Source organism: Chelonia mydas, chromosome 14 (genome assembly GCF_015237465.2).
Source record: "Chelonia mydas isolate rCheMyd1 chromosome 14, rCheMyd1.pri.v2, whole genome shotgun sequence".
NCBI classification, from domain to species: Eukaryota; Metazoa; Chordata; order Testudines; family Cheloniidae; genus Chelonia; species Chelonia mydas.
The window spans coordinates 14,496,686-14,523,360 of NC_051254.2; the positions used below are offsets into that span (position 1 = coordinate 14,496,686).

Consider the following 26,675-nt stretch of genomic DNA (forward strand, 5'->3'; position numbering starts at 1 on the left):
TGACACCCTTCTGAACAGCCCCCAAGCTCCGTACCTACCTTAGTTAATGAAATCATGATAATCACTTTCCCATTTTGTTTCTCTAGACTGAAAAGCTACAAACTGTCACTGTCTATTTCTTAGTGATCATGGTAAGAGATTTTTTCTGTAAAATCAAAGCTATTTCCTGTGTGCTGTGAGTCCAGAAATTGTTTCCATTCCGTGATTTTTCTTTCCTCTAGAAGTGGAAAAATGTCTTTGTGACTTGGAATCCTCAGGATTTCTGTAACATTTCCAACCTCGTTCTGCCAGTGGATACATTTTGGTCCCCATATATCATCATTTGTGAACAGTAAGACTCTCCTTGGCCGATTTCAACTTGCTTCTGTAAGAAGGCTAATTATGAGGGACATGATGGGAGCCACTGAAATCAATGCGACTAACTCATCTGAGTGAGGATTATTCACATAAGGAAAGGTTTTGCGGGGTGAATTGTATGTGTGTGGGGGTGTGCGAAATAGCTAAGAATCAATTAACTGATCTCATGCTACAGTAAGAAAACATTCATTACATAAAATGGGGACTTTTAGTCTCGAAGCGAGGGGGCACTAGTAGAGAAAGTTTTCCCATAGGCTGCACAATCTGACAGACAGGGAAGCCAATCAAAAGGAGACAGACTCCAACAGTATATCTTAGAGGCTCCTGTCACTGTTTATTCTGGAGGTCCAGGAGATGCCCACTGTACTGTGATATTTGGTATTGTCTCTAAATGGTTAATTATTCATGATTATTTGTTAAGAAGCAGCTGTGTGCTCAGCACTGCACAAGATACAAATAAAGACATAGGGCCTGATGCTGCTCTTACTTACATGGTGGAAATCAGGAGTAATTCAGCTGAAGTCAATAGTTAGGGGGTGGAAGCCCTGTGAGATCAGAATTAGGCCAACAGTCCCTGGTCCAATGGGGCAAGAGGTTCATATATGCTTGAATGTATTTTCTGTCTCATCTAGCACGCTAATGGGGTGCACTACAAATCTTGGTGTAGATTGGGGTTATCAGCCCTTCTCTGCGCCCCAGACTTTCTCTGTTTGTTTTCTCTCTTCCCATCTCTCCTATCTCCTCCCACAGCCTTTTTGTCCTCTCCTGTTTATTTTAAATCTCTCATCCCTCGTTACTCGCTGTCACTCACCCTTTCTCTTCTGTTTCCTGTTGTGTGTGTAGTAAGGTTCACTGACCATTCAAAGTCAGACTAACAGCGAGTTTGCAAATAAAATATTGTCTTCGATCTGCAACAAGTGGTTTGTCATTTTACTCTTCATTGTTGTTGAATCATTGGTTCCTTCAGAGTGGATGAAGAGAAATCGCTCAGCAGGCCCTTTCTGTCCATCACTCACAACGGCATCGTTAGCAAAACCCAACAGCAACAGGTCACCATAACGTGCAGCTTGGAGATGCGCCAGTTTCCATTTGACACCCAGATGTGCAACATGAGCATATCCTCATTTATGAATTCAGGTACGTCCATTCTTATTCACTTTTTTACAACTAGACTGGATTGGCTGGTGCTGGCCCCTGTCCCCAACTAGTCAATGGACTAGATGGATCACAGGTCTGAGCTACTACTGACATTTTTATGTTCACTACTCAATAGTGTCCATTGTGTTAAAAAAAATTATGGCGCAAGGTGAAAACAGGGCCATAGCATGATCTCCCACTATGGAGTCTCCTATATGTATATGTCTGGAAGAATCCAGGACCTGCCCCTGCAAACCCTTTATTCCCAGGAGTGGTCATCCTAGTCAAATGATTAGTCCCACTGACTGCAGTAGGGATTACTTGTATAAGAGTTTGCAAGGTCTAGTCCTTAAAATGTGCATGAGGGTCTAGATTAAAAATAGAACTCCAGCGGCTGAAGTTGAGAGGACTAATCACATGACTGAGAAAGGGCTGCAGGATGGGACCCAGACTTAGAGCTTTGAGCTCCAGGCTAGAGATCTAGGGTCTGGACTGCTGCATTCTTTCTTATTTTATCCCCATGGTAGTCGCAGAAATGGAGAGGCAAGACTTATTTTCAGGCATGATCTTTTATTGTTTGCATAGCACAGGTTTCCATTTAGCTACAAATATTCTAATAACTCAGTTTCACTTGAAAAGCAATTGGTTTAGTTAAAGTAAGGTATCAAATGTTTCATGACATTCCTAGACTTTAAAGCCAGAAGGGATCATTAGATCATCTAATCTGACCTTCCGTGTATCACAGGCCATTAAATGTCACCCGGTTACCCCTGAATTGAGCCCAATAACTTGTGTTTGGCTAAAGCAGCTCTTCCAGAAAGTCAGCAAGTCGCAATTGGAAGAGGAAACTCTTTGCTAGGAATGCAAGTAGTAAACACGCCCAGTTCACATCTGGGAGTAAAACATTCCAGGGAAGGGGGCTAGTCATGTCGGTATCAAGACCTCGATATTTTTCCCAAGAAAATGCTCCATTTGCACAATTGCCACCTTAAGGATCATCCTTCTGTAGCTAAAGGAATGTGCTTGCAGTAGTGAGTCTGTGCAGAAGAGGGCCAGACAGTAGCTACTCCTAAGTATTTATGGAAGCACAGGGAAGAGACAGCCACTGCCAACTGCTCCTCTAAATGCTTGATCTAAAGCTCACTGGAGTCAGTGGAAAGACTCCCACTGACTTCAATAGGATTTGGATCCAGGCCATAAGATGGGAGACAGAATTCAACCAAGTATCCAAGACCAATGGAGTTATGAAACTCCTACTGTCAGCAGACATTTGTTCCCATTTAAGCAGTGACCACTGGGCCGGATTCTGATCTCAGACTGATATAAGTCCATTGATTTCAATGAAGTTATTGCCAGTTTATCCTGGAGTAAGAATCAAGCTCCAAGTACATGACTAGTTCTGTTTTGGGCAAGAGATGTAATTTTCCCACCGGGGGGATCTTAACCTTCTCTTCCCTTCTTCTGAATACACACCTGGACTATGGCAGCAGATCTGAACTCCCTGCACTGAGAAAGGAACCACCTTTAAACCACTCTGTCTTCACTTTCTTTCCTCAAACAGAAACAGACATTATACTCCTGTCCAGTCAGACAACAGAAGAGGTGAATAAACAAAGCCAACTTTATCACCTGACCAATGGAGAATGGAAGTTCATGAACATAAACATCATACAACACACAGAGTCATTGGAGGAGGAGGAGTTTGCTGTGATCACCTATGAGGTATTGCATCATCAGTGTATTTAACACACTATATATTTCATTCATTCATTGACTTATCAAAAACACACCCTTCAGAACATCAGGGCTCACCTACAAAAACTAAAAACACAACCCAAGCAAAATCTAGTCATCTTTAAAGGACTAACCCCCACAATTACAAATACATATTTCCCTCACCAGGCAAAGAGCTTTATAAATTATAGGTATTTTAACAAAAGGTCCAGCAAGATATAGATTATTTACTTACGTCCAAGGCTTAGTATTGCTACCTTAGCAACTCTGTGAGAGTTTAAAATCTCAAAACACAATGATCTGATAAAAATGAAAGTTACTGACTATACCTCTAAATGGAGGTCTCGGAATGTAGCCCCTCTGCAGCGTCAGAGTATTGTGCCAGGCCTGCCTGAACCCTACAATGTAGATCTGTTGAGCTAAATCAAGAAAGAGCACAATTTGCTGCTCATGCCAAGTGCTGCATTCTACAAGGAGTTCATGGGGGAAATACGTAACTCCCAGGTCTAAATGGGAGAACTACAGCAGTCTCACCAATCCAGAAGCACATGTGCCCAAGACAACTCATGCTAGTTCCATTGCCACATTCCTAGCATCTCTCACCTAACGGTGCAGGAGTCAAGGCCAAAAAGAGGGTGGAACCAAAGCCAGATCATGCTTTACAGTACAGTTCTCATAGGAGCATATGGGGTCAGACACTAATGCTGGCAAGTCACTGGATTCCTTCATAGCTGGTAACAAAAACATATTTTCATGACATAGAACACCACAGTCCTGGGGCCAGATCCTCAGTAGGTACAAACTGCTACAGCTCCACTGACATCAATGGAGCTACCCTGATTTAGACCAGCTGAGGATGTGTCTGAGGCAGTTTCCTCTTCCTGTGAGATCTACTATAGGCCACTCTGAGACAGCTCACTGCACTAGATGGACCTTTTTGTTGGCTCCAGTTTTAGCTTGTGCGTTTAGGGGAGTAGAAGAAAAAAAACCAGACATGTGAGGGCATAGGTATTCAATGGGCACATGTGCATGGATATTCATACAGAGAATACCAGTAGGAAAATAGCAAGAGTGGGTAGAAGAACAAAGGGCTTGACCCAAAACGAGGGCAAAGGGGGTTAGGTGAAGTGGCTGGAAGTAGGTGGTAGAAAGAGATGGGCAGGTAAGGAAGAGCTAACAGGACAGGTGGAAGAAGGGTCAGACTATGAGCAGAGGAGAAGTTGGGGTTAGCAAGGAGGAAATGAAGGTAAGCAAGGAAGGAAAGAAAGCCGGGGACAGGATGAGGGCAAGTGTTTAAGGCTGGCATTTGAAACTTGGGCTGCACTAGAGGGTGGGAAGCCCACTGGGGCCTGTTCCCTCCTTTGATTGGATAGTGGTAGCCTGGATTCCAACCACAGGTAGAGAGTTAAGCCGTCATGGGATAAGAGGGAAGGTCCCCTCATGGACTAGTAACTGGTTAAAAGATAGGGAGTACTTGTAGGACACAAAGGTTAGGAATAAAGGGTCAGTTTTCAGAATGGAGAGAAGTAAATTGAGGTGTCCCCCAGGAATCTGTACTGAGACCAGTCCTATTCAACATATTCATATATGATCTGGAAAAAGGGGTAAACAGTGAGGTGGCAAAATTTGCAGATGATACCAACTACTCAAGATAGTTAAGTTCCAAGCAGAGTGCAAAGAACTAGAAAAGGATCTCACAAAACAGGGTGACTGGGCAACAAAATGGCAGATGAAATTCAATGTTGACAAATGCAAAGTAATGCACGTTGGAAAACAATCCCAATTATACATATAAAATGATGGGGTCTAAATTAGCTGTTACCACTCAAGAAAGATCTTGGAGTCATTGTGGATAGTTCTCTGAAAACATCCATTCAATGGGCATCAGCAGTTCAAAAAGCGAACAGAATGTTGGGAATCATTAAGCAAAGGATAGATAAGACAAGACAGAAAATATCATATTGCCTCTATATAAATCCATGGTTTGCCCACATCTTAAATCAGGGGTGGGCAAACTTTTTGGCCTGAGGGCCACATCGGGGTTGCAAAACGGTATAGAGGGCCAGGTAGGGAAGGCTGTGCCTCCCCAAACCCTAACCCTATCCGTCCTGTCCCACTTCCCACCCCCTGACTGCCCCTCTCAGAACCCCGACCCATCCAACCCCCCCAACTCCTTGTCCCCTGACCCTCCTGGGGTCCCCTGCCCCTAACCACCCCCCCAGGACCCCACCCCCATCCAACCCCCCCGCTCCATCCCCTGACTTCCCTGACCCCTATCCACACCCCCACCCCCTGACAGGCCCCCCTCTAAAGCCCCTTTCAGAATGCAGCCCTGCAAACATGGGCGGAGGACTCAGGAGGAGCAGGGGCTGCTGTTCTGCCCACTGTAGGAGATTCGGTGACTGAGATGGCCGTGGGACAAGAGGAGAGGAGGGATTCAAACCCACTTGAAAAGGGAAATATAGAACTACCCATGCTTACGGGAAGAATTAATGAGGAAGGGCAGCGAATTGGAACCCAGGCAGAGCTACAGGAGTATGAGTCAGCTCTGGAGAAGATGTTTTTCTGCAGTCATTTGCTTTTATCACTACTGTTTATCATCATTATTATTGTACAATGGAGTGGTTAAATGTGGGCTAATTGCCTTTTCTAATACTTGCTTGCCTCAACCACCTCCCTAAGAAGGTTTTCCTGCTTCTTATGCTTGAATTAAGCTGTATACTGCATGTCTGAATAACAGTGCAAGCTCTGCTCTGCAGGGCAGTAAAGCAATGTGTACACCTAGGGCGTTCCATCAGCAAATAAGTTACCTGAATAAAATACATTCATGGAACTAATGTTCCAGCTGACAGGGAATTATTGGAGTAGGCGTAAGTCATCTTAGCTGTACCTCTCAAAAATGCTGAACTACACGTGGAGATCTGGGGGGAACAAAGCAAACATGAAATAACGCAATGGACTAGATTAGTGCTGGTCTTGATAGGATGAGACAGGCTCCTCCAACTGTGACAGGAGTCCAGGCTACCACTAACCAGGTCCAATGAGCGTATCATGGACAGGTTACAGAGAAATGCTTGTGCTTGTAATTCAGAAAAATGATGAAATTTATACTGGGCTGCTCATTTGGTTCGCTGAACTGTTATCTCAGCCACGTGAACAACCTTGAGTTTAACCTGAACGGCAAGAACAGGGAGAGTATTCTACAAACACTAAACCTTGGCATCCTGCTTGGAAGACTCAATCCTGTCCTCCTTCAGGAACTATCCCCACCCTGTAAAGAGTGCAGAGCCTCCAAAACCAATTGCCTGCTTATTTCACAGCATTCATCACCCACTTAAAAAACCCCAAAACTCCTAGTGGATTTAGTGTTTAGTTTTGAGATCAAGACAAAGACGCTTTTGTGAAGCCCTCTACAATTACTTTATTTAAAAGATTCTAGAGAATTTGACAGTCACCAGAAACTGCTTTTGGACAGATTTACAGGTCTTCAATAGGTTTGTGTGGCCAGTATGGATATTTCTCCTTGTCCAATTTGGTTTCAGGGAAGACCTCATTCAAGTCCTCAAATGTCATCTGATCAAATGGAATCATGGTTCTGAACTTCTCAAGCTTGAAGTGGGAGGAGAGACCAGAAAATGTTAAAGTCAGATGTAAGCAAGCATTCAAATTAAACTAGATGTACAATTAGAAAATTAAAACAAGGTTTCATACCAAACTGCCTTAAACATGAAATTCACAGGGTAGAACCCATCAAACTTACCTGTTTCTCATACTGGACAATACGGGATTTAGAGGCCTGCACATATTCAGCAGCACTCTTAGCCTGCAAGAGAACAAAGGATTTGGTGAGCACATTAATCCTAGATTGTTTCCTGCAGTGAAGCTGTGACTCTCATCCCATTTCACTTTAGCCAGGGAAAGGGAGTCACCATTCTCATCTTACCTCTTCCTTAAAGAGACACTGACTTTAAAATAGCATCTGCTTTAAATAAAACAGGTAAAAGTAATGTCAAGCCCTATACCTGCCCCTGATTCTCCTTGCCATTTTTGTGAGTTTACAATAACTGTTTGTTTTCTAATACAAGTTCTCTGTCCCCTGTTGCTATGTGAGATATAAGAGGGAAATTGACTAAGTGCATAGTCAATTTAATCATTTCCCCAAAGTACTTTCAAAAGCACAAAAGAAACTGAAGAAAAAGATTGTTTTTTTACTACAACAGAAAGAAGTTAGTTATTAGTAGGTGTTACTTGTAACACCTACTAAGTAATTTTCTAGACAAGTGATTTTGCCCCCCAAAGCCTGCAAAGATGGAGAGAGGTTTGAAGTTACCATTCTTTGTTGCACTGATCGGTTAGGACGTAGATTCAAACACTTTTTAAAAGGGATTGCAGTGACAATCTGAAGTCAGGTAAACTCCCAAAGCCATAGGCTTCAGCCCCTGCTGCTAAGAGTTAAAAAAATTAATATAAGCCACTTTGTTCAAACTTGTTTTGAACAGCGGGTTTACAAGACTCTAGTGATCTAGAAGTTTTTAAGCAAACAAATTCTGTAACAGAGGAAGCCACAAGGAGCTCGAGGCTGACAAATTCTCTGTCTAAAGACAACATCAATGACCTGAGTACAACCGCTGGAGTTTGTTACACCCACCCTCCTCTTTCAGACAGAGGAGGAACCCACAGAATTGAAGTGACACTGTGCAATGCTCCATCTTGACCCCTGCAGTCTCCAAGAACTCCAACTGCACGTGAAAAAGGAGTCAGGCCTATTTTATGCCACTTAGGTGCATCCTTTGGGCTGCTGACAAGATGCCAATATGCTCCTCAGTTGATCAGAGTTTGGCTGCCTTTGTCTTACACTAATTTCAAGTTTATTACACCAGAAGAGCAAGCCCAACTGCAATCCAGTTCCAGACTCTAAATCCCCAAGTGTGGCCATGTATAGGTAGAGAGAACCTATTCATGCTCAAAAGATCCCTATATGCACAAACCCAGACTTGCAGCTCCTGTACCTCAGCACAATTAATTACCCACCAGCAGACTCCAAGTCAGAATTATTCTACACCGCTACAAAGATTAAAGAGAAACCATGTGGCAGGGAAGAGTTTTTAAATACTTACAGCTTCCTGTTCCTGGGCATTTATCTTGTCTGTTTGTGTGTCCACAGGCTCAGGAACCTTTAGTGCACTGTACTGTAAATTCAAAAAATAAATTCTAAACATGTTGCCTCTCAATTCTATTAAAAGCTCTGCATGCTCCCAGAGCTAATATTTCCCCAGTAGCCAGACTAGTGCTCTTTGGTCTCCCCAAAAACACTCTCAGACCCTTCCAAGTGAACTGGCTTCCTGTAGTAGGTCACCAATCAACTCAACTTGATGCCAGCTTCACAGATAGAGTTAGCTGGCTCTCATATGTACATAACATACTTAGCACTGCACTGTCACTGTCGTAGTCTTGTATAGAGCCAAAACATGTTAATGCTTCCATACAGCACCAACAATCTAATGCCAAAGGGTTACTATCGTGTCCCACAAACCAAGTCAAGTTAGACAGATGAAAAAGAAGCTCCTGAATTCCTCTAAAGGTCAGTGGGTCCTTGTGGACTGAGCACAGGACCAGGAGCGAAGAACTGCTACATTCTAATTCCAGCTCAGACACCAACCCCCCTATGTGATTATTGATTATTTGCCCAATGCCCATTTATAAAAAAAGGTTAACATCCACTTCAAGGGATTATTGTTATTACCACACCACTTCGGGGTGTTAACAGTGCTTTTTACTTCCTGCCCTTCAGTGGCAAGGGTTGAAGGGATGTTTGAACAGTCTCTCCCCAGAAAGCACAGAGTTATTTCTCAAGCCATCACACGTGATTCAATAATATTTGCAAAATTTTACTCCAGTAGGCTTCTGGACCAGGTCCTTGGCTACAGCCAAGGAGAACACAGCACAGCTCAGAATGTAATGGAGGTGTACAAAGGTGGCCCTTTTCACTCCTGATACTGGACCAGCTGCATGCGGGCAAGTATCAGAGCATACATCACACTGCTCTAAATTATGCAGACTACTAAAAGTCTCAAAAGGCTAATACAGCAGTTGGGAATCAGCAGAGAATAGGAAAGCTCTGACCATATACTCTTTCCTCTGGCCACTTCTACACCTACAGCCAGGAAAACCTATGCAGGCAAGAGAAACAGCATTAGCTTTATACCACTGGAGAATCCCCCTCCTCTAAAATGACCCTTCCTATTTTTAGTTATGCTAGCTTTTGGGCTGCTTTGTGCTAGCAGTGTAATGCAAAGCAGCTGCACACCACAGCACAGGATCTGGGCGAATACCACCTAATAATCTCACCTAGCAGCCTGCTAGAGGAAAAGTTCAGAGTTCTGTGTCTTGTACATCAGATATGAGCAGCCTCCACTTGGATTTCAAATCAGCAGCAACATCTAATTGAGGACGAGAATCTCACCTTCTTTTCAAACTCATCCACCATGCCAGCCTTAGCAACTGCAGTCTTGTAATAAACCCAATCAATAGCGGGGGGCTTCTCTGGCAAGGAGGTCAACCTGTACAGGTGGAGCAGAACAGCTGATAGAGAGTTCCACACCGAGCAACTCTGCAGTATCCATTGCCCCGCCCATCATCAGGCCCCAGGGTAGCAACTATGCTAATTTTAGTTGCCAATATTTTCAGACTCATCATTAACATGGAAAGGCAATAAAGCAGCCACACAAAATTCTACATGCCTACATTTGCTCCCCCGCCCCCACTTTGGTGGATTGGCAAGTACAATACTCTCAGTTTTTTCATCATGAACAAGCAGGCAAGGAGAGTTTGTGAATGGGATGGTTAGTTTTCATTACAGTTTTGTAAGGCTGACAAAGGGTTTAAAAAAAAAAGATAATAAGCAATGGTATTTTAGCTGTATCTACACTACAGAGAAGGGCAGCAGGTTTGTAGAAATGTTGGTGGTGCCCAGAACGCCCAGAGCCTGCCCCCCGAAACTCTGCCCCCCATCTGCCTAAGGCTCTGGGAGGGAGTTTGGGGGCTGGAGAGGATGTGTGGGAACAGGGTGGGGGTGCAAGTTCTACGATGGAGTTTGGGTGCTGGGTGCAGGCTCCGGGCTGGAATAGGGGGTGGTGTGCAGGAGGGGGTGGGGGCTGCAGGCTCTGGGAGGGAGTTTGGGGACAGGAAGGGGTGCGGAGGGAGGGGGCCCATAGAACTCGCCACCTAGCACTACAGAACCTGTGCTGGCACAACACTTCTGGCATAGCCCAGTGTAAACACAATGTACACAAACAACAGAAGGTTTTTTTGCCAGCGTAGGAACACCACCTCCCACAGCGATGCTAGCAATGCTGACAAAAGGCCTCTTCAGTCAGCATAGCTGTATCTACACTGAGGGTTTTGTCAGCCTAGCTATGTCATTGGGGGTGGTATATTTTTCACATGCCTGAACGACACAGCAATGCAGGTATAAATTTTAAGTGTAGGCCAAAGTCTTAGCTGCCATGGCAAACAACATGTGCATCAAGCAATAGCAAATCTAATGTCCAATAGGATTCACTATTGTTTATTGCTGCCAAATCTTGCTAATCGAACACTTTTTAAAAGACTTTTTTGATCAGACCAAATGTAACCTCTCTCAGAACTCCCACTAACATTATAGTTATTGTAGCACTATGGAGAAGATCAAGAGCGAGCAGAATTTGGCTGTAAAAAAAAAAAAAAGGCAAGCTTTATCGTGAGGAATTAAGACTCATTTTAACATCCTTATGGCAGGCACACAGTTATGAGAATGCCACTTTACACACCGACTGCCAGTGCTGAATTGCTAATGCCACTGCCTTCTCACCAGAGCAACCTTTTCACACTGAAATATACTCACTTGGCTGAAAGTGCATCGCTGCGTGTTTTCAGGGCATTAAACATAGCTCTCTGATTGGGAGGCACTCTCTCTGCAAATGCCATCCAGTCAATTGCTTTCAGAGTAGCCCTGCGACCTGCCATTTTTGTGTTCTAGAAAAATAAAACAGCAGAGAAACTTAAATTTTAAGAGGAATTCTGAAGAACAGGCAAGTTTATTTTTATCAATGTAAAAGTCTGGGTATTTCATCAACTGAAACTTCACTTCAGCTATCTCTTTGCTGCAATTGCACTCATTTTATTAACTAGCCCACCAAGAGTAATGCTTATAACAACACTTCACATTCCTTATGTTGCTGAGAAGAGGGAAGCACTTTACAAGCAATAACTGAGCACCACAGTACTTCGCTTAGCTAGATAAGATATATAGAGTTCATTTCAACAGGACTCAAATGCATTCATCCCCAGAGTGGAACAGGGCAGCACCCAGCAATGCTATCAAACTGTTTAAGACAAAGTAAAGGCTACTCCACCGAGTTACTGGAATTATAACCACCCATGTGTGGTTACTTAGCCACAGAGTCAGGCTCCAGACATCACCCTGCTCTTGCTATGGGAACTTGGATTGTTCCTGATCCCTACATTGATTTAACAGAATTATCATACAGATCAAGGGCTGGAAGGGGCCACGACCACCAAGTCCAGCCCCACGAAGTTACCTCTAACGCCAAGCTGGGACATCATCAGAGGTTTGACTGGGGGGAGAAATTGCTCCTCGACTCACCCCTCCCCCCCAGGCACGCGTCCCCCATAACCCGGCACAGCACGGGGGAGGTGACGGGATGCGAGTGCCCGCTGCGAGGAGGAGGATGCCGCCCCCACCGCTAGCGGACCATACGGATCCCCGCCCGCCTCACCACTCCCCTCCCCAGGAAAGGCCAGCTGGAGACATCGCCGTGCTGGGCAGAGCCCGCCCGCGCCGGGGTCTCCGTCCCAACCCAAACCACCCGGGTTGGTCTCACCTTCAGCGACCGCGACCGCCACCACCCTCCTGCTAGGCAACCTCCGGAAACCCAGTCCGACGCCAACCAATCATAGCCCAGTGGCCCCGGAAGTACTCACCCGCACTCTCCTCCCACCCCGCCTTAGAAAACCCGGAAATGATTCTCAACGGCTCTTTCAACACCAATGCAATTTTAAAAATTCTTCCCCTCCTGTTTATTCTTCATTTCAACCGCCAGCCTCCAAAATTCCGAGTTTTCCAGGGACATGTCCCCGCATTCACTTCCGGTTGCTCCGGAAGTAATATTCCACTGTTCCTCATAGGTTGCCCAGTAGATTGTATTCCTGTGTTTTTCTTTACCGCCTTGCGCCTGGGGAGTACCCCCTTAGCACAGAATAGCCGTTGGTTTACGTGCGACGCGTGAGGAATTTGGTGTGACTCGGAGGCCGCTGGTGACCCGGAAGTCAAGTCCGGCTCTTCCTGGGAGGGGGAAGGGGAGAGGGGCAGTTGTGAGGGGAGCGATGGCTGCCGGGTGCCGGACCCAACTCTCCCCCCGGCGCTGAGCGAGGGTGGCCGCCCTCGCCTGGGACTCCCCAGGAAGTCACGGTCCAGGATGGCAGAGCTGATGGCGGCGGGGGATGGGCCGGCCCGGGGCCGTACGCCCAGCCCGGTGCTGGGGGGCATCCCGGTTCCTCCTGGGCCGCCGAGCCCTCGCCTCACCGGGCCTGCCTGTTCCGCAGGGGGGCTGTCCCCGCGTAGCTCCGAGCCGCCCGTCCCGGACAAGCCTGGGTCCGGCTCCAAGTGGGTCCGGCTCAATGTGGGCGGCACATACTTCGTGAGCACCCGGCAGACCCTGTGTCGGGAGCCTAAGTCCTTCCTGTGCCGCCTCTGCTGCCAGGACGGGCCCGAGCTGAGCTCGGACAAGGTGAGGGGCTGCGCGGGGCGGGCAACGGGCGCCGTAGAAACCCCCGACGCCGTGCAAACTCCTATGGAGACCACACTCCCTATCGCACCCTCACGGAAGCTTCATCCCTCCCCCAAACCGACTCACCTGCCCCCCGCTAGAGATCCAGAGCGGTCCGTGCCTCCCCTTCCGCCAGGAAATAGCAGGACAAAACCACATACATACATACAAAACCACACTTAACCCGTGTGAGCCATAACCACCAGCACGCCCAAATAGTGGGGGGCAGCGTCTCCCTACAGCCTCTAACGCCCCTTCCATTCACAGCAGGCTCCTCTCACGCACACACACCAGTCTAGGCTTTGTGCTACTTCTGCTGGTGGGAGGGGACCTAGCTCTGATCAGACAGTTTGAGGGGGTTGAAGCTGTGGGCATTTATTCACCCAGCATAAACACCAACCGTACCCCTCTCATCCAGATCATCTGCTGTGAGCATAAATCTTTCCTCTGCTACATCTGCTGTCATAAAAGGAGATAGACATAGACACAACCTATTACTGTCTCCTATACTATTCCACTGCAGCTATACCCACATCACAAAGCTAACTACCAGCTTTTTTCCCCACACCCTTGTATACTCAGCACAGATAAGTGTATCACATGCCCCCAAATCCTTTAGGCTGCCACCTAAACAATGACTTATTTACAAGGACTAATGAGTTTAGGTAAGTCCTCATCAATTATAAAACACTTGTCTGTTCTCTGGATCAAGTATTTAGTAACTTTTCTCAGCCTAGGAATATATTTGTCATTTCTCCTTTTCTTTATATTCATCAGTGGTTTGCTTTATTACTTACTAAGTGTATTATATATCTATTTACTTTGGTCTGCGGCTTTGAAAACTCAGATTTCAACCTCCCACCCCTGCTGGGAATTTCACAAATAATTCACAAATTTCATTATGTTGGGAACCGCAATCTTTATTTTCTATCATATTCTTTATATAATTCTCACAAAACACTTTAGAGAGAGATTAGATACAGAATTAAAAAACGCTCCTTCTTCCCAACTACAAGATTAATCAGGAGTTAAAATTTCTGCCTGTCAATCTGTTTATTAATTGTTATATTTATTAAAATTATTATTGTAATAGCTCCCATTACCTTAGTATCTCAGTACAGAGTAAGAAGGTTAAATTTGTTAGTCTCTAAGATGCCACAAGTACTCCTTTTCTTTTTGAGAGTAAGAAGGGGCTTTGGGGGTGGGGGGGACACACATTTATTCTGCTATAAAGCAGACTGCCCCAATCTCAGTAGCACCTAATTTGCTCAATGAACAAAATAAGTTGAACCAGTCTGTGGTGTTTAAAAACAGGACTGTGCCCTACTTGTAATGATCATGAATGCTTGCTGCATCAAAGTGTATTTCAAAAAGGTCTGTGCTGTTATTGTGTGTCAACACGTTAAGCTTGGTTCAAGATATGTTTTCTTTCACCTGTTAATTGTTGATAATTTTATAATGTTGTGCACTGGGAAAGGCCCAACATAGATCTAACTTATTATTGCAATGTTGATTTTAAGAAGTGGAAAAATAAGGAGATGCTCGAAGTGTCTGTTGCATAGTTTAGAAATCAATGTGTCCAGAGGAGATGCAAACCATTAATAATTTTCAGTGAAGGCTGGGTTGTATGTGTCTTATTTTTCTTTAATTTCCTCAGAAACATTGTTTTGTTTTCTGATTGAACAAGTCACAGAAACAAAAAGCAGACTGACATAAAAAGACTGCAGTTTTTGTAGGAGCAATAACGTTTGTCCCTGTTGTCACAGTGCTGCGTAAGTGCTAATCTGACCTATATTTTTATTTATTTTGACTTACAGGAAAAAACATTTGTCCTTTAAGGTGCCTAGGTTTCATGCCTGCTGCATGGATCCAGTTATAGGATTTGGGGCTTAGTACATAAACAGTCAAATATTTTTAAAATTTCAATATCAATAAATATTGGAACCACCAAGACAAACATGTTACCTTATTGTAACCCTCCCCCGAATCCTACTAATTGTTTATTGCTGTCTGTTATCACATTATGTCTAATTATTGGGCCCACTCCAGCAAATATTCATAAGAGTAGTCCCCATTGCCTCCCTTGAGATAGAGTTTGCAAGATTATGTTCTAAAGTTGTAATATATTCAGGTCACGGACTATCTTATTTGTCTGTAAAGGACAGTAGAAATATTATTTATTTCTAAACCTCATCAGTAGCATTTGGTGCTTTAGGAGAAGATATTTGTGCCAGTAGTCGCATCTAAGAGATTAATTGGTACATACAGACATGCTGAATCCAGCATGGTATGTAAAGATAGAGATTTGAAATAAAGATTAACAAGGACTGTCTGTCTATGGAAATATGATTTAGAGAGAGAAATGAGTAAAATGTTAAATCTGTATCTTGAGTGATAAGCTGAGATTTGGACTGTGTTCAAGGAAGTTTTGTTCAAAAGATATATTTTATGGAACGAGCCATTTCAGAGTAGTTGAATTTTAGAGCTGATGCTAATTTGCATTGTGGAGATTGCCTGATTCCCAAAGCGTCCTTTGGCCTTGGTGTAATTTTCAGATAAATGAAAAGGCATTTAGGAGTTAGTATAAGGTTTTGAGATTGGTATTTACATATAAACAGAAGGTTATTTAAAAAAAAATTGGAGTTGCCTCTTTTTACATGAAAGAAAACCCAATTCCTGTGATCAGGATGCTCTATTTCATGCTATTGCTCCCACACACCAACTTCTCTGGTTCACTTTAATAGGTACTCATGCTGGATCAGAAGTTGTAGAAAGAAAATTAGTATAGACAGGCTCACTTGCCATACTGTACATTCAGACCTTCCCCACCCTGAACACTACTCAATACTGCAAACATGGGCCTGTCTACACTACAGACATTTTGCAAAGTTTTCTCATCATTGTTAACACCAATACAGCTTCAGGGGGTTAGTAATTTTAGGAGTCCCAGTGTAGGGGGGCATCTAGCTTGACTCCCATGTGTGTTTCACAGGATGAGACCGGGGCATATCTCATCGACAGGGATCCCACTTATTTTGGTCCGATCCTGAACTACCTCCGACATGGAAAACTCATAATAAACAAGGAGTTGGCAGAAGAAGGTAAGAAAATTTATTGCAGAACGAACAACTGTAAATGCCCCATTGGCATTTTTTGACTTGCCAGTCATTGCCTAGAGCTAGTCTGGGTGTGGAGGCTTCCTAATACATTAACATGGTGCCTTGTGCGAAAGCTCCATTTTGCAATAATACTGTGTTTTCTTTTAGATTCCCACTAAGACGCTCATGAATAAGATGAAGCCGATATATACTGGAAGCAGAGACCTCTAGATCGTAATGCAGGCTATCCTTGCTATGCTTAACTCATTGGCTTTGAACAGCAAATTGTACTTTTTGAGAAAGAGGAGACATTCTCTAAGAATGATCTCTCCTGTTCTCTCTTTTCAAAAACTGCAGTCCTGTGTGTCCAGAGACATTAATGGCTTTTTGTAATATGCTGAGATAATGAAACAGATTGATTTGAGATGGCTAAACCTATTTTGCCAAAAGCCTCCAATAAAAGAGCAGTATTTCCCTATTACAGGCTGGTGGATTTCTATAATCCTAGAGAAGGGGGAGTATGCTTCTGTTAGATAGCATATGCTTTCACATAAGGAGGCTATAACCATCTGAGTACAGCATTTTCTTCCAGACTTCAATCAATACCACTATCTATTCTGCATCCATTTATTGTACCACATGCAGGCTAGATTGCAAATATAAAGTTAACTACAAATCGATACCATGCACCGCATCCTTTTGATAAAATTGTCCTTATTCTGTTGATTAACAGAATTCCTTCCTCTGCTTTGGATTTTTGTAGGGGTACTGGAAGAAGCAGAGTTTTACAATATTGCATCCCTGGTGCGTCTGGTGAAGGAGCGGATACGGGACAATGAAAACAGAACCTCTCAAGTAATGCATGTTAAAACTTAAGTAGAAAAACTCAGTTATCAGGATTCAGTCATTTATAAGGGTGTGACAGAGGGACAATGCACTGTGGGGCGAGACATATGGCAGCAGACTTGGTGTTTAGTCTCTCAAGTAGTTGTGTGTCCCTACTTTCTGATGGATCCAACATATCATCGAGAGCGCGCATCCTTCATGGCTACTGGCACAGGCTCTCAAATCTACTCCGCAATATTTGCAGGTAGAGGTCAGGAGCAATTGAATAGAAGGGGGCTGGAAATAGGGTCAGTTGAAAAAAGGCATGAAAATGAGGACTCAAAGGCAATAGATGGGACTTTGGGATCCAAAAAGCAGAATAGCTATGTGACCTACTAGAAGATCTTATGAGTATGTGGGCCATGCATCCCATTTAGAGAATGGGAGTTGCTTTAATATGTTTTATTAAATTGGCAGTTAATAAAAGTGCAGTGATACTATTTTGGCAGAAAATGTTAAGTTGCGTAAACAGTTTGTGTGAGTGCCTAGTGTAGTCTATCTCCCTTTCCTTGGTATGGGACGTTACTGAATTGGGGGTGGCTCTTTCCCTAAAGCCAACCCTAAGAAAGGAAACTTGGGTGATTCTCTCTCCCATTATATTTACAAAATGAGCTCTATGGGTATGCTTTTCTTGTCCTTCCCAGACAATTTTAATATTTCCATCAAATATAAGCCTTTTCAGAACAGCATCTTCTCTCAGCATTTCTTTATTGCAATTCTTTTTGCTGCTGAACTGTTATTTTTAATTTGTAGACTCAATACTAGAAGAGTAAAATTTTCAAAACATACCTGGAGGATTTGGGCTCCTATCATTTACATGCTTTTGACAATGTCACCTCAAAATCCTCACTACCCTCAGCAGGAAAAAAAATTCAACTATATAATGTAGACTAGCTTGGGAAAGTCTATGCAACTCACTCTTCCTCTTCTGATCTCTTTTGTGCCTTGAGGATTATAATAGGTTTCCTTACAAGACGACGCTAAAGCCTCAGCTGTATTTGTTTGAAAGCAAACACAGCGAAGCCAACTCCCTCTCCTGATTTTAAAATTCCTGCTTTTTGTTTTTTTTTCCCCCTTGGTGCTTTAGGGACCTGTGAAACATGTGTACAGAGTTCTGCAGTGCCAAGAGGAAGAGCTTACACAGATGGTGTCCACTATGTCTGATGGATGGAAATTTGAACAGGTACTGTTGCTAATGATTGCCATTCCTATATCCAAAGAAAGGGATCCCCATGTGGGAACAGCATATGGAATGAGTTTAGATTTCTGTTTAACTACCCCTCTTACGACTCCTCCCTGTTGGGGGCGGGGAGTCTGTATCCAGGATCAGTCCACCTTATATGGAATAACTGGTAGGGGAACAACAGTAGCTTACTGAACCCAGAACAGGAAATAATGTTTCCTTGAGATCTATTGTATCCTTGTCAGACTCTTGGGAAATTCTTCTCTCCTCCCACTTTTCCTGGCCCCACTGTGGAGCTTTTATCCAAGGAGAATAATGGGATCCAGGAGAAGTGAAAACTACTTTCTTCAGAGCCCACCAGCACAACCCCTTCACAGAGAAGTGTTGAGTGACATGAGAAATACCTTTCCCTGCAAATGCAAAACATGCTGCATTTACAACACAACAAGTTTGCTGGCCATGTTTCAAGGGAGTTGCCGAGGGCATAAATCAGCCCCAACTTTGGTATCAGAAATCACAAACAGTTCTCTTGTGTGGATGTACAAAGGACTTAAGCCACCAAGCTAGTCTATATATCATGACAGTTCCTGAACTGTAGCCAAGATAGATCTGCAACATCGGCTTGCAATGAAATATGACGACACCAAATGGCTCATAGGACTAATAGGATACAGCCTTCACTTCTAGATCTGTTCAAATCCTGCCCAGTTTAATAGTGACCAAAAGCTGTAACTGGTCATTGCACAGCTAGCAGACTGTGAAATGTGATGGTCCAGTGTCCATTTTCCAGTGGACAAGCATCCATATCTCATTTGGCACTATTTACTCTTTGTTAGCAGTCTTAACACAGACGCCAAGGATTGACTCGGGTGAGGAATTCAATTCCCCTGTCATCCCTTAACAGGTTCTCTCTATGGCTATATCTACACTATGAGCTAGGGCTGTGATTCCTCTGCTTATGTACACATACTCCACTAGCTCAATGAGAGCTAGGGCGAGTATAAATAGCAGTGTAGCTGAGGTAGGACAGATAGCAGCTATATATCTTTCCTAGTTAACATGGATACTATGTATCCACAGTGATTTGTGGTCTGAAGTGCAGCTGTTTAAGTTCATTATAGTTTAGACAATCAAGTGGTAAAAATACATAGGGAAAACACAATCCATTGACATCCTAAAACCAAGTCTTTTGTCCTCAGTAGTAAATCAATGCCACCATTCATTGTACAAGCCATTTCCATTATTATAGCTTGGCTAATCCTCCTTCAGACCCGCAGAATAACGAATATGATTATTATATTAAGGGGACAGTGATCCGCATCTATCCCTTGTTATAAGTGTGAGGTTCTCTTTTTCTAAAATCCTTTGTGCAGAACTAGTGTATCCATTAAAATACACATAAGATTCATACTGTTTTTCTTCAGGATGTGAAATCCAAGGCTGGTCTGAAGAGCAGGGCTGAGAAATACAAATTACTGCTATGCGGTTTACTCCAGGCTGTCACTTTAATGTAATAATTATAAAGGAATTGTGCTGGTTTGCCAGGTGTCCTTTAGTTGTTGGAATATGCTGTTCTACCTTTGTGACAAATAAATTGCCTGTCCTGTGTTTCTGCATCAAAAAGTCAGAAGCTGTATTCCTAGAATTTCGTTAAATAGGTGTATTGTCTGGACGGAGTGACTCCTTCTGGAGAGCCTACGTTGCCTGGCATATCCATTCTCTGAAGTATTTGGCTAAGGGTTTGTATTGCAAAATGTGATCAGTATTTTCAATTTTTTCATGAATTGGAAAATTGATCTCAGCTTTCCAAGTTATCTTTTCATGGAATTTTCTCCGAGTTCAGCCACCACCAGGGGGCTCTGTAGCACTTCCAGTCATGGACCAAGAATATACATACTATTTGACGGGAAAGCTTATTACACAAGTTCATACCCCAGAGATTTGTCCTGTTGAAACTTTAGTTCTGACTGGGTTCAACCAGCCACTCACAAGGTGATAACAAGGACAAAGCAAAATCCATTGGCTATTGTTGCATTAATCCTTACATCCTCTCTCAGTTATTTTCCTGTTCTTCAGTTAATCAGCATTGGATCTTCCTATAACTATGGAAACGAGGACCAGGCAGAATTCCTCTGTGTCGTCTCAAGGGAGCTCAATAATTCTACCAATGGCATTGTCATCGAACCTAGTGAGAAGGCAAAGGTGAGGAGCCTAGTTAAGAGAGTTGTCTTTAAATGCCCCTGTACACAGAAAAAAAAAATTCCTCTGTGCTCTAATGATGCCATGAGGTTGATAGTAGTAATTCATTGCACACACTTATTCTCTTCCACTTTTCCCTCCGCCCCCACATCCTCCAGTGAGATTTGCAGTTTTACTAGATGACATTACAGCAAATCTATCCAGATCCAAAGCTCTTTGTACATTTCACCTTGAGCCATAGATATATGGGGAAAAGGGATGAACTTTGGTTTTTTTTAAATGTGTAAAAAGGAGGGAAGAAAGAGTTAGCACAACTAGGAAGACTGAAGCAGATCACATTTCCTAGCTGACAGCCATTGCAGGGAGTGGAGGTTGTTTGTTTGTTTGTTTTACTTTGATCAACCTTTGATCAGGATCTTAAAAATATGAAACTATCCTTCTGAACTTCCTGCATGCAACTGACCCGTCTCTAGAAGAGGCTTTATCATCTCTTATCTCCAGTTTCTCTAAAAGTTCTGAGGGAGGCTCAAAGGTTATAGTGGTCTTGAGTACAGACCTTAGAACTAGTGACTCCATTCTGAGCTCTGCCATACACGCTCTGTGGCAGGTCATTTAAAATCTGTGCCTCTGTTTTCCCAGCTGTAAAATGGTTATAATGCTTACCTCACAGAGGTGACTAGGATTAGAGTCTTAACATTTGTGCAGTACAATATATACTTTTTAAAAATCCTTCTACAGTTCATGCTGTTGAATTTGAGTGGGTGAGGTATCTGGGTAGAAAAATTGAAAGAATTGCGTTGTGGACCAAGACTATGCATCTTTAAACATGCACAGATCACACAGCCTCAAACAATACAAGATTTTGTCAAGGTGCAGCAGAATTTTATGCCTTGCTGTGACCAAAAGCCAAGTGTTTTTATCACAGGCCTGTCTTTTCCAAGGAAATCAGTCATTCATAAAAGTTATTTAAAAACCAGCAGCCACTCTGGATGATTCTTTGTACATTCCCCTCTTCCATCAATTTTTCCTTCCCCTATTGACACAAACAGCATTTTTCAAAACATGAGAACTAATATCCAAATTTGTCCAAGTTCAACCTTTATTACATCGGTCCTTCTCTTTTCAGATTCTTCAGGAGAGAGGATCCCGGATGTGATCCACGTGTCTGATTCTGTTATACTCCAAGATGTCAAAAGGGCAATCTAGCTGGGCAGAGCGTTTCTTCGCAGTTCAGCCTTGCTCTTGTACAGTAACCAAGCTAACGCAAAGCAAAGCTGAGCCTGTCCTGCCAACAGAGAATAATTCTGGTCAAAACCAAAGGCTTCCCCCTAATCCCAGGAAACAAAGGAAAGAAGAGACTCTTCCAGTTGGATAGTCCCTTTTTCAAATGTTTGTTTTTGTTTTCTTGGCCGGCGCTGTATTGAATTTTTCCAACAATGGCTGGGCCGGATTCCCAGTCAGAGCCTTTGGGAGGGTTGCTCAGGTCCATGAGCCCGTGTAGTCCGCCCAATCTCCCGTGGGGTGGAGTGGGTGAAAGAGGATTTGTATTAGAGCTGTGCCATTTTGTGTACCCAGGTTTATCAAGTAGAAAACTTGGAGATATCCTGCAGCGTTCCTCCCCACCAGTTGGCCCCACACACAAATCAGGTGAAAAGGGTTTAGAAGTGAGGGACAAAAACAAGAACTTCTGTCTTTTTTTATACTGAAACTTTTTTCATTCTTGCTTTGTATTTGTTACTTGTCAGGTTCCTGAGAGCTGAGTTAGATACAAAATAAGCCTAGCGGGGAGAGGAATTGTTTCTGTCTAATGTGGGCCTTGGGAGGGGTTTACTGCTAGCACTATTATATATGGGATCTTGGCATATCCCAAAGCCCAGTGCTCTTCGTGCATATTTAAAAATCTACATTGGCCCATGCTAGTGACACAGTAAATGGTTCTGTCCTTTATTCTCTCCAGGTTGGATGAGAGTGGTGACAGGGATCCTGTCCCACTTCCCCTCCAGTCCCTTGCCACAGCTCTATCTTAGCCTGGCATGATGTTGTTACTTGATTTACCCAGGTTAGGGACTTGTTGCTGCCACGTTCAGCTTTGCCTTGTTTGTCTCCAGCAGCATGGACTCCCTTGATCTCCTGCTGTCTTCTCCCAGCAGGAGGAGTTAGGGGAGGCTTTATTTTGTACTGTAGCAAGCAGGTAGGTTTGTTTTAAATCCAGACAGTTTGGGGAGGAGAGCCCCTATTTACATATGGCGATTCCACATCTGTAGCCCGCTCAGTTTTCCACCTTCAGTAGGTCAGCCCAAAGTACTAAGGGGCATTGCAGAGACTTGGGGGGGCTTGGTGAAAGTTGCCAAAGTGTTGTAATGTTTCTTGTCCAAAGTGACGTGTCGACTTTTGTGACTTTTTTTGGAATGCCTTGAATGGACGTGCAAATGTTCGTTTGTGCCTCTCTCTTTAATTCTAATCTTAGCCAAACTGGACTCACTGGTCCCTTCAATGAATGGGTGCCATCCCTAAGCAGTGACATGTCCCTCCTATCTGGTAAATGGAATTTCGTAGGAGTTTGCTGCATGTTTTTCCCTTCGTCCTGGCTTTGTCCTTTGTAGCCCAGTGATCTGGCACCTGGGCTGTTGAGTAGAGTCCCAAACTGCTGTTGAACAAAAGTTCCAGGTACACTGGAATTCACTGGCATTGGCAAGGCCATCGTGGAAGTTCCTGGATTAGGCCCATGAGCACAGAATTCCTTGTTTGGATTGTTGCGTGTGGGATTCTCCCTGAAGGAATTGGGCTCACTGTGGTCTTGTCAGTGTTTTGTGCATAGGGAAGTTTCCCATCCTGTCTTCTTGTTGATTTGGGGCAGGGGGCAGCAAGCAGTGGCTTCTGAGGGTATGGATGACCTTTTCATGAACAAGGTGCAGGAAAGAAATTCAGAGGGATACCCCTCCATGCTCTCCAGTCCGGCTTTTCCCCACACTGCTGTCAGTGTACCTCCTCCAGTGGGGTCTTCACCTCTTTCTCAGGAAGGAGGGTTGATTATCTGTAGTACCTAGTCTTGGTAACAGACTGTGCCAAATGTCTTTGAACTCACATTGTGTCAGTTTTGGACTGTTGAAATTCAGTTGGTGTGGCACCATACTCAATAATCCAGCTTTCCTACTCCCCCATTTTCCCGGTCTGTCACATGATGAAATGGTGTCAGTGTGATTGGACTGGATGCCTTGGCTGGGCCTAAACAACACTGTGATGTGTACATATAGCTCTTATCTATGGGTAGCTTGTAGCCCCAGCCTTTGTCAGTTTGTGGTCACAGCTGAGAAATAAAAAAAATGCATTATGCAGTTTAGCAGCATAAAAGCCACATATCACACTAGCCTTCAGACCATCATCTATCTTCCTCCCCCCCACCCCCCAGGGAGAAGGGGAAGTTGGGAAAGTCAAGAAAGATCAGACTAATGATAGCAGGAGTAACTTAGCTGCCCTGTCAGACACAGTCAATACAAGCCCAACTGACTTGCTGTTCAAGCTGGTGGGTACGAAGCTGTGCTAGGTTTGCTTGGAGGGTGATGTTTTATCCAGTACAGTGGGAGTTGACAGAATGATACCTCATTGTTTTTTTTTGGGGGGGGGGTCATCAAAAACACCATGCCTCATGAAGCCCATTTGAGGAGTGCCTGCTGTCAGAATAGCAGTTTGAAAAATATTACCGCCCTACCTTCTCCACACCAGAACGGCTCCAGTAAAACAAACCAGAAGAAGAACCTGGTAGTTACAACAGGCCAAGACCAGTTCAGTGTGTCCTGTATAAGTTGCAATGGACTGAACATTTCTGCCAGATACCTGGGGAACAGACTACAAAAGTTAAATCCTGTTCTCTCCCCAACTTCCCTCTCCAATGAGAATTGTTAGAGCTTGTCAGTGGATTTAATGCCCCACTGGAACCCAAATTGCCTTTTCTTCTTCTTAAAATCCAATGGAATGAGTTATCTTGTAGAAAATGATTCCTGTCATTTGCATCCTCACTGGATCTCAAATTCTTTGGTGATACAAAGGGACTGTTCTAGTCTCCTGGGAGGCTATGGACTCCTGTAGGTACAAGGACTTGCAGTCCATCTAGAGCAGGATGCTTTCCCAGATCACCTAGCTGGGAGTTTCTCCTCTTTACTGTCTGTGATAGGTCACCTTTAGCCCTATGAAAGTCTGAAGAACTGGTCTCACTTGGTCTCCACATTCCAAACTAGTTGCATCACTGCACTGCTGGAGACAGGGCTTTTCATTCCAGTTCCTTTTGCTCAGTCGCAACTATCTCCTCAAACTAAAACTGGCCGGAAGTGGGGGGGATCACATCGAATCACTCCTGTTGACCCTAGAGGGCAGTATATTATGGTGAGTGGGAGGGGGGAAGCAGTGGTAGGAGGTCTGATAGATAGCTGTGGGGTTTTGTATCTCTTGGGAAGGTTCACTTAAAGCATTAGCACTGGGAATGGATAGTGAGTTTTATCTAATTTCCCAGTGGCCTAAATCGTTCCATTATGGGGAGACTGGAATTAACCTTCTCTGAAAGTGTCTTTGTTTCTGCACATTTTTAAATCAATCTTCTCAGGGGTGACTGAGTGGTCCGAGGGGAAGTGGGGGGGGTTAGCCACAGGGGTGGGGGCACAGCTCCTCAGACCTCTGCAGCTTGGCCATGGGCTCCTCACCCTCAGGTTTTGCCTGCAAACCCAGAGGTTTTGTACAGTTTGTCACATGTCAGTGCCCTTTGCTACTGTTTCTCTTTGTTTATTAAATGTGTTTGAATAATGATTCAGATGCTGTGATTAATTTTTTTTTCAATAAAGATTCTGAAATGGGTTGGAAGTTTGAACTAATGTCTTGTGTCCTGCTGCTTTGTTTGTATTGACTTTTTAAACTAGGCTGTCGTCTTTTCAGAGAACTTTCTGAACACCTGTTTTACTCCACTGCCTAACACACACTTGGAAGGAAGGATGCTTTGGTGTAAACTCACAGTACACAGCTGTAGAGGTTACATGGTAAAAAGCAAAGGGGAAGAATGACCAAAAAATCCTCAAACACCACCACCTCTTAGACCTCTGTACATCATGAAGCACAAAAGACAGAAAACACTTTCTTCCGCGCCCCCCCCCCATAAAAGTGGTGATCTACAAGTGTCCATTTGGAAAGAGATTGCACATCAGTGTTTAACAGTAAAAATGGTCTTCATTACTTCTTGAAGGTATTTTAAATAGTTATTACATTACCCCTATCATAATGCACCCAGCATTTTCCTGATTTGTCTCTTAAGCAGGATTGATGGATTAGCAGAGATTCAATTTGTTTCCTGTTTACAGGGATTGATTTTCAGAAAGGCTTGAAACACAGAGGAACCAACAGATGGACAATCTGAGTGGGGGAGAGAGCAGGGAAGGAACTAAATAAGATTTAAAAATTCAGTCTGCCTGTAGTGAGCCTGAAAGCCAGTGTGTGTTTGTCTCAGATTTCCAAGCAGAAACTGCCCCTCAGAAAATAAATGTCTGAATTTTGGAGTCAAGCTGTTGCTGCCTCCTACATCTGTTCCAGATGCTGCTCTGGCTCTCTGCTTAGCACTAATAGCTCTGCTCTGGTGACAGCCTACCTCCAAGAGCAAGGTCCCTATCCCCTTTTTTTCCTTTCATGGCTTTTGCTTCAGGAGATCAGCATGTGGGAGTTCGGGACCGTCTTAAAACTTCTGTCTATGGTCATCCTTGTGCTGGGATCTCAAAGTACTAAATGTAAAATAAGCCTCCCTTCAGTACCAGAATGGAGAAGTGATTTGCTCAAGATCATCCAGAGAATCAGCAAAGCTGGGAAAAGAAACTAGGAACAAGGAACTGCTAGGCTCTTGCTCTAACCACAAAACTATTTTCCTTCTTAAGGTCCATTTCTGCCACCAACTCTGTTCCTGCAGCTGGCAAAGCCTTGACCACAGTAGGGACTCCCCCCGAGTTTGCCTCCACTGGTGCATGTTTGGAGCCTTAGTGGGAGGAGGACTGCTGGAGTTTTGAACGCTTACCTAACAGTGTCTAATCACTGTAACATTAGCAGCATCTATCAGGTCATCTATGTTGGGGTTCTGGTTATGAAGATCTCTTTAAACTAGACGTCTTAAATTATTTCGATTATGGTCCAGGAGCTGTTGGCGAACTGAACTCAAAAGCTTTTCCCAAGCCCCTGACCGGCCTCGGAAGGTGACAGACCACAGCTAGCAATAGTTTCACGTTCAAA

The 26,675-nt window shown here is 43.9% G+C and overlaps 2 protein-coding genes across 5 annotated transcripts; one reads left to right on the forward strand and one right to left on the reverse strand.

Moving 5' to 3' along the window:
* Positions 1-6,629: 6,629 nt before the first annotated feature.
* Positions 6,630-12,416, reverse strand: ATP5PD (ATP synthase peripheral stalk subunit d). 3 transcript variants are annotated; one of them, XM_043528548.1, is made up of 6 exons: positions 12,211-12,416; positions 11,111-11,241; positions 9,692-9,788; positions 8,346-8,417; positions 6,989-7,051; positions 6,630-6,837 (listed from the first exon to the last, which is right to left on the reverse strand). In XM_043528548.1, the coding sequence occupies exons 2-6, from the start codon at positions 11,230-11,232 to the stop codon at positions 6,706-6,708; spliced, it is 486 nt and encodes a 161-aa protein (XP_043384483.1). In that variant the 5' UTR covers positions 11,233-11,241; positions 12,211-12,416; the 3' UTR covers positions 6,630-6,705. The 3 variants fall into 3 exon arrangements, with proteins under 3 accessions (XP_043384483.1, XP_007065100.1, XP_043384484.1); XM_007065038.4 differs by having other exon boundaries at positions 12,111-12,272; XM_043528549.1 differs by lacking the exon at positions 12,211-12,416 and adding an exon at positions 11,808-12,114.
* A 10-nt stretch (positions 12,417-12,426) lies between these two features.
* On the forward strand, positions 12,427-25,282 carry KCTD2 (potassium channel tetramerization domain containing 2). Of its 2 annotated transcripts, none has more exons than XR_005227501.2 (6): positions 12,427-13,016; positions 16,048-16,156; positions 16,917-17,008; positions 18,126-18,221; positions 20,279-20,423; positions 21,547-21,570. XR_005227501.2 is itself a non-coding variant. In XM_007065040.4 (6 exons), exons 1-6 carry the CDS (start codon positions 12,705-12,707, stop codon positions 21,574-21,576), a joined length of 765 nt encoding a protein of 254 aa, XP_007065102.2. In that variant the 5' UTR covers positions 12,565-12,704; the 3' UTR covers positions 21,577-25,282. The 2 variants fall into 2 exon arrangements, 1 of the variants encoding a protein (XP_007065102.2); XM_007065040.4 differs by having other exon boundaries at positions 12,565-13,016; positions 20,298-20,423; positions 21,547-25,282.
* Positions 25,283-26,675: the final 1,393 nt, after the last annotated feature.

Bases quoted from the DNA above. Each gene is read 5' to 3' on its own strand.
- ATP5PD (XM_043528548.1), bottom strand. From the start codon at position 11,232: ATGGCAGGTCGCAGGGCTACTCTGAAAGCAATTGACTGGATGGCATTT. The intron at 8,418-9,691 runs GTGAGATTCTCG...TTGAATTTACAG, and splicing joins TGGATGAGTTTGAAAAGAAG to TACAGTGCACTAAAGGTTCC. The intron at 7,052-8,345 runs GTAAGTATTTAA...GTTCTCTTGCAG, and splicing joins ATGCCCAGGAACAGGAAGCT to GCTAAGAGTGCTGCTGAATA.
- KCTD2 (XM_007065040.4), top strand. From the start codon at position 12,705: ATGGCAGAGCTGATGGCGGCGGGGGATGGGCCGGCCCGGGGCCGTACG. The intron at 18,222-20,297 runs GTACTGTTGCTA...CCTGTTCTTCAG, and splicing joins ATGGATGGAAATTTGAACAG to TTAATCAGCATTGGATCTTC. The intron at 20,424-21,546 runs GTGAGGAGCCTA...TTCTCTTTTCAG, and splicing joins AACCTAGTGAGAAGGCAAAG to ATTCTTCAGGAGAGAGGATC.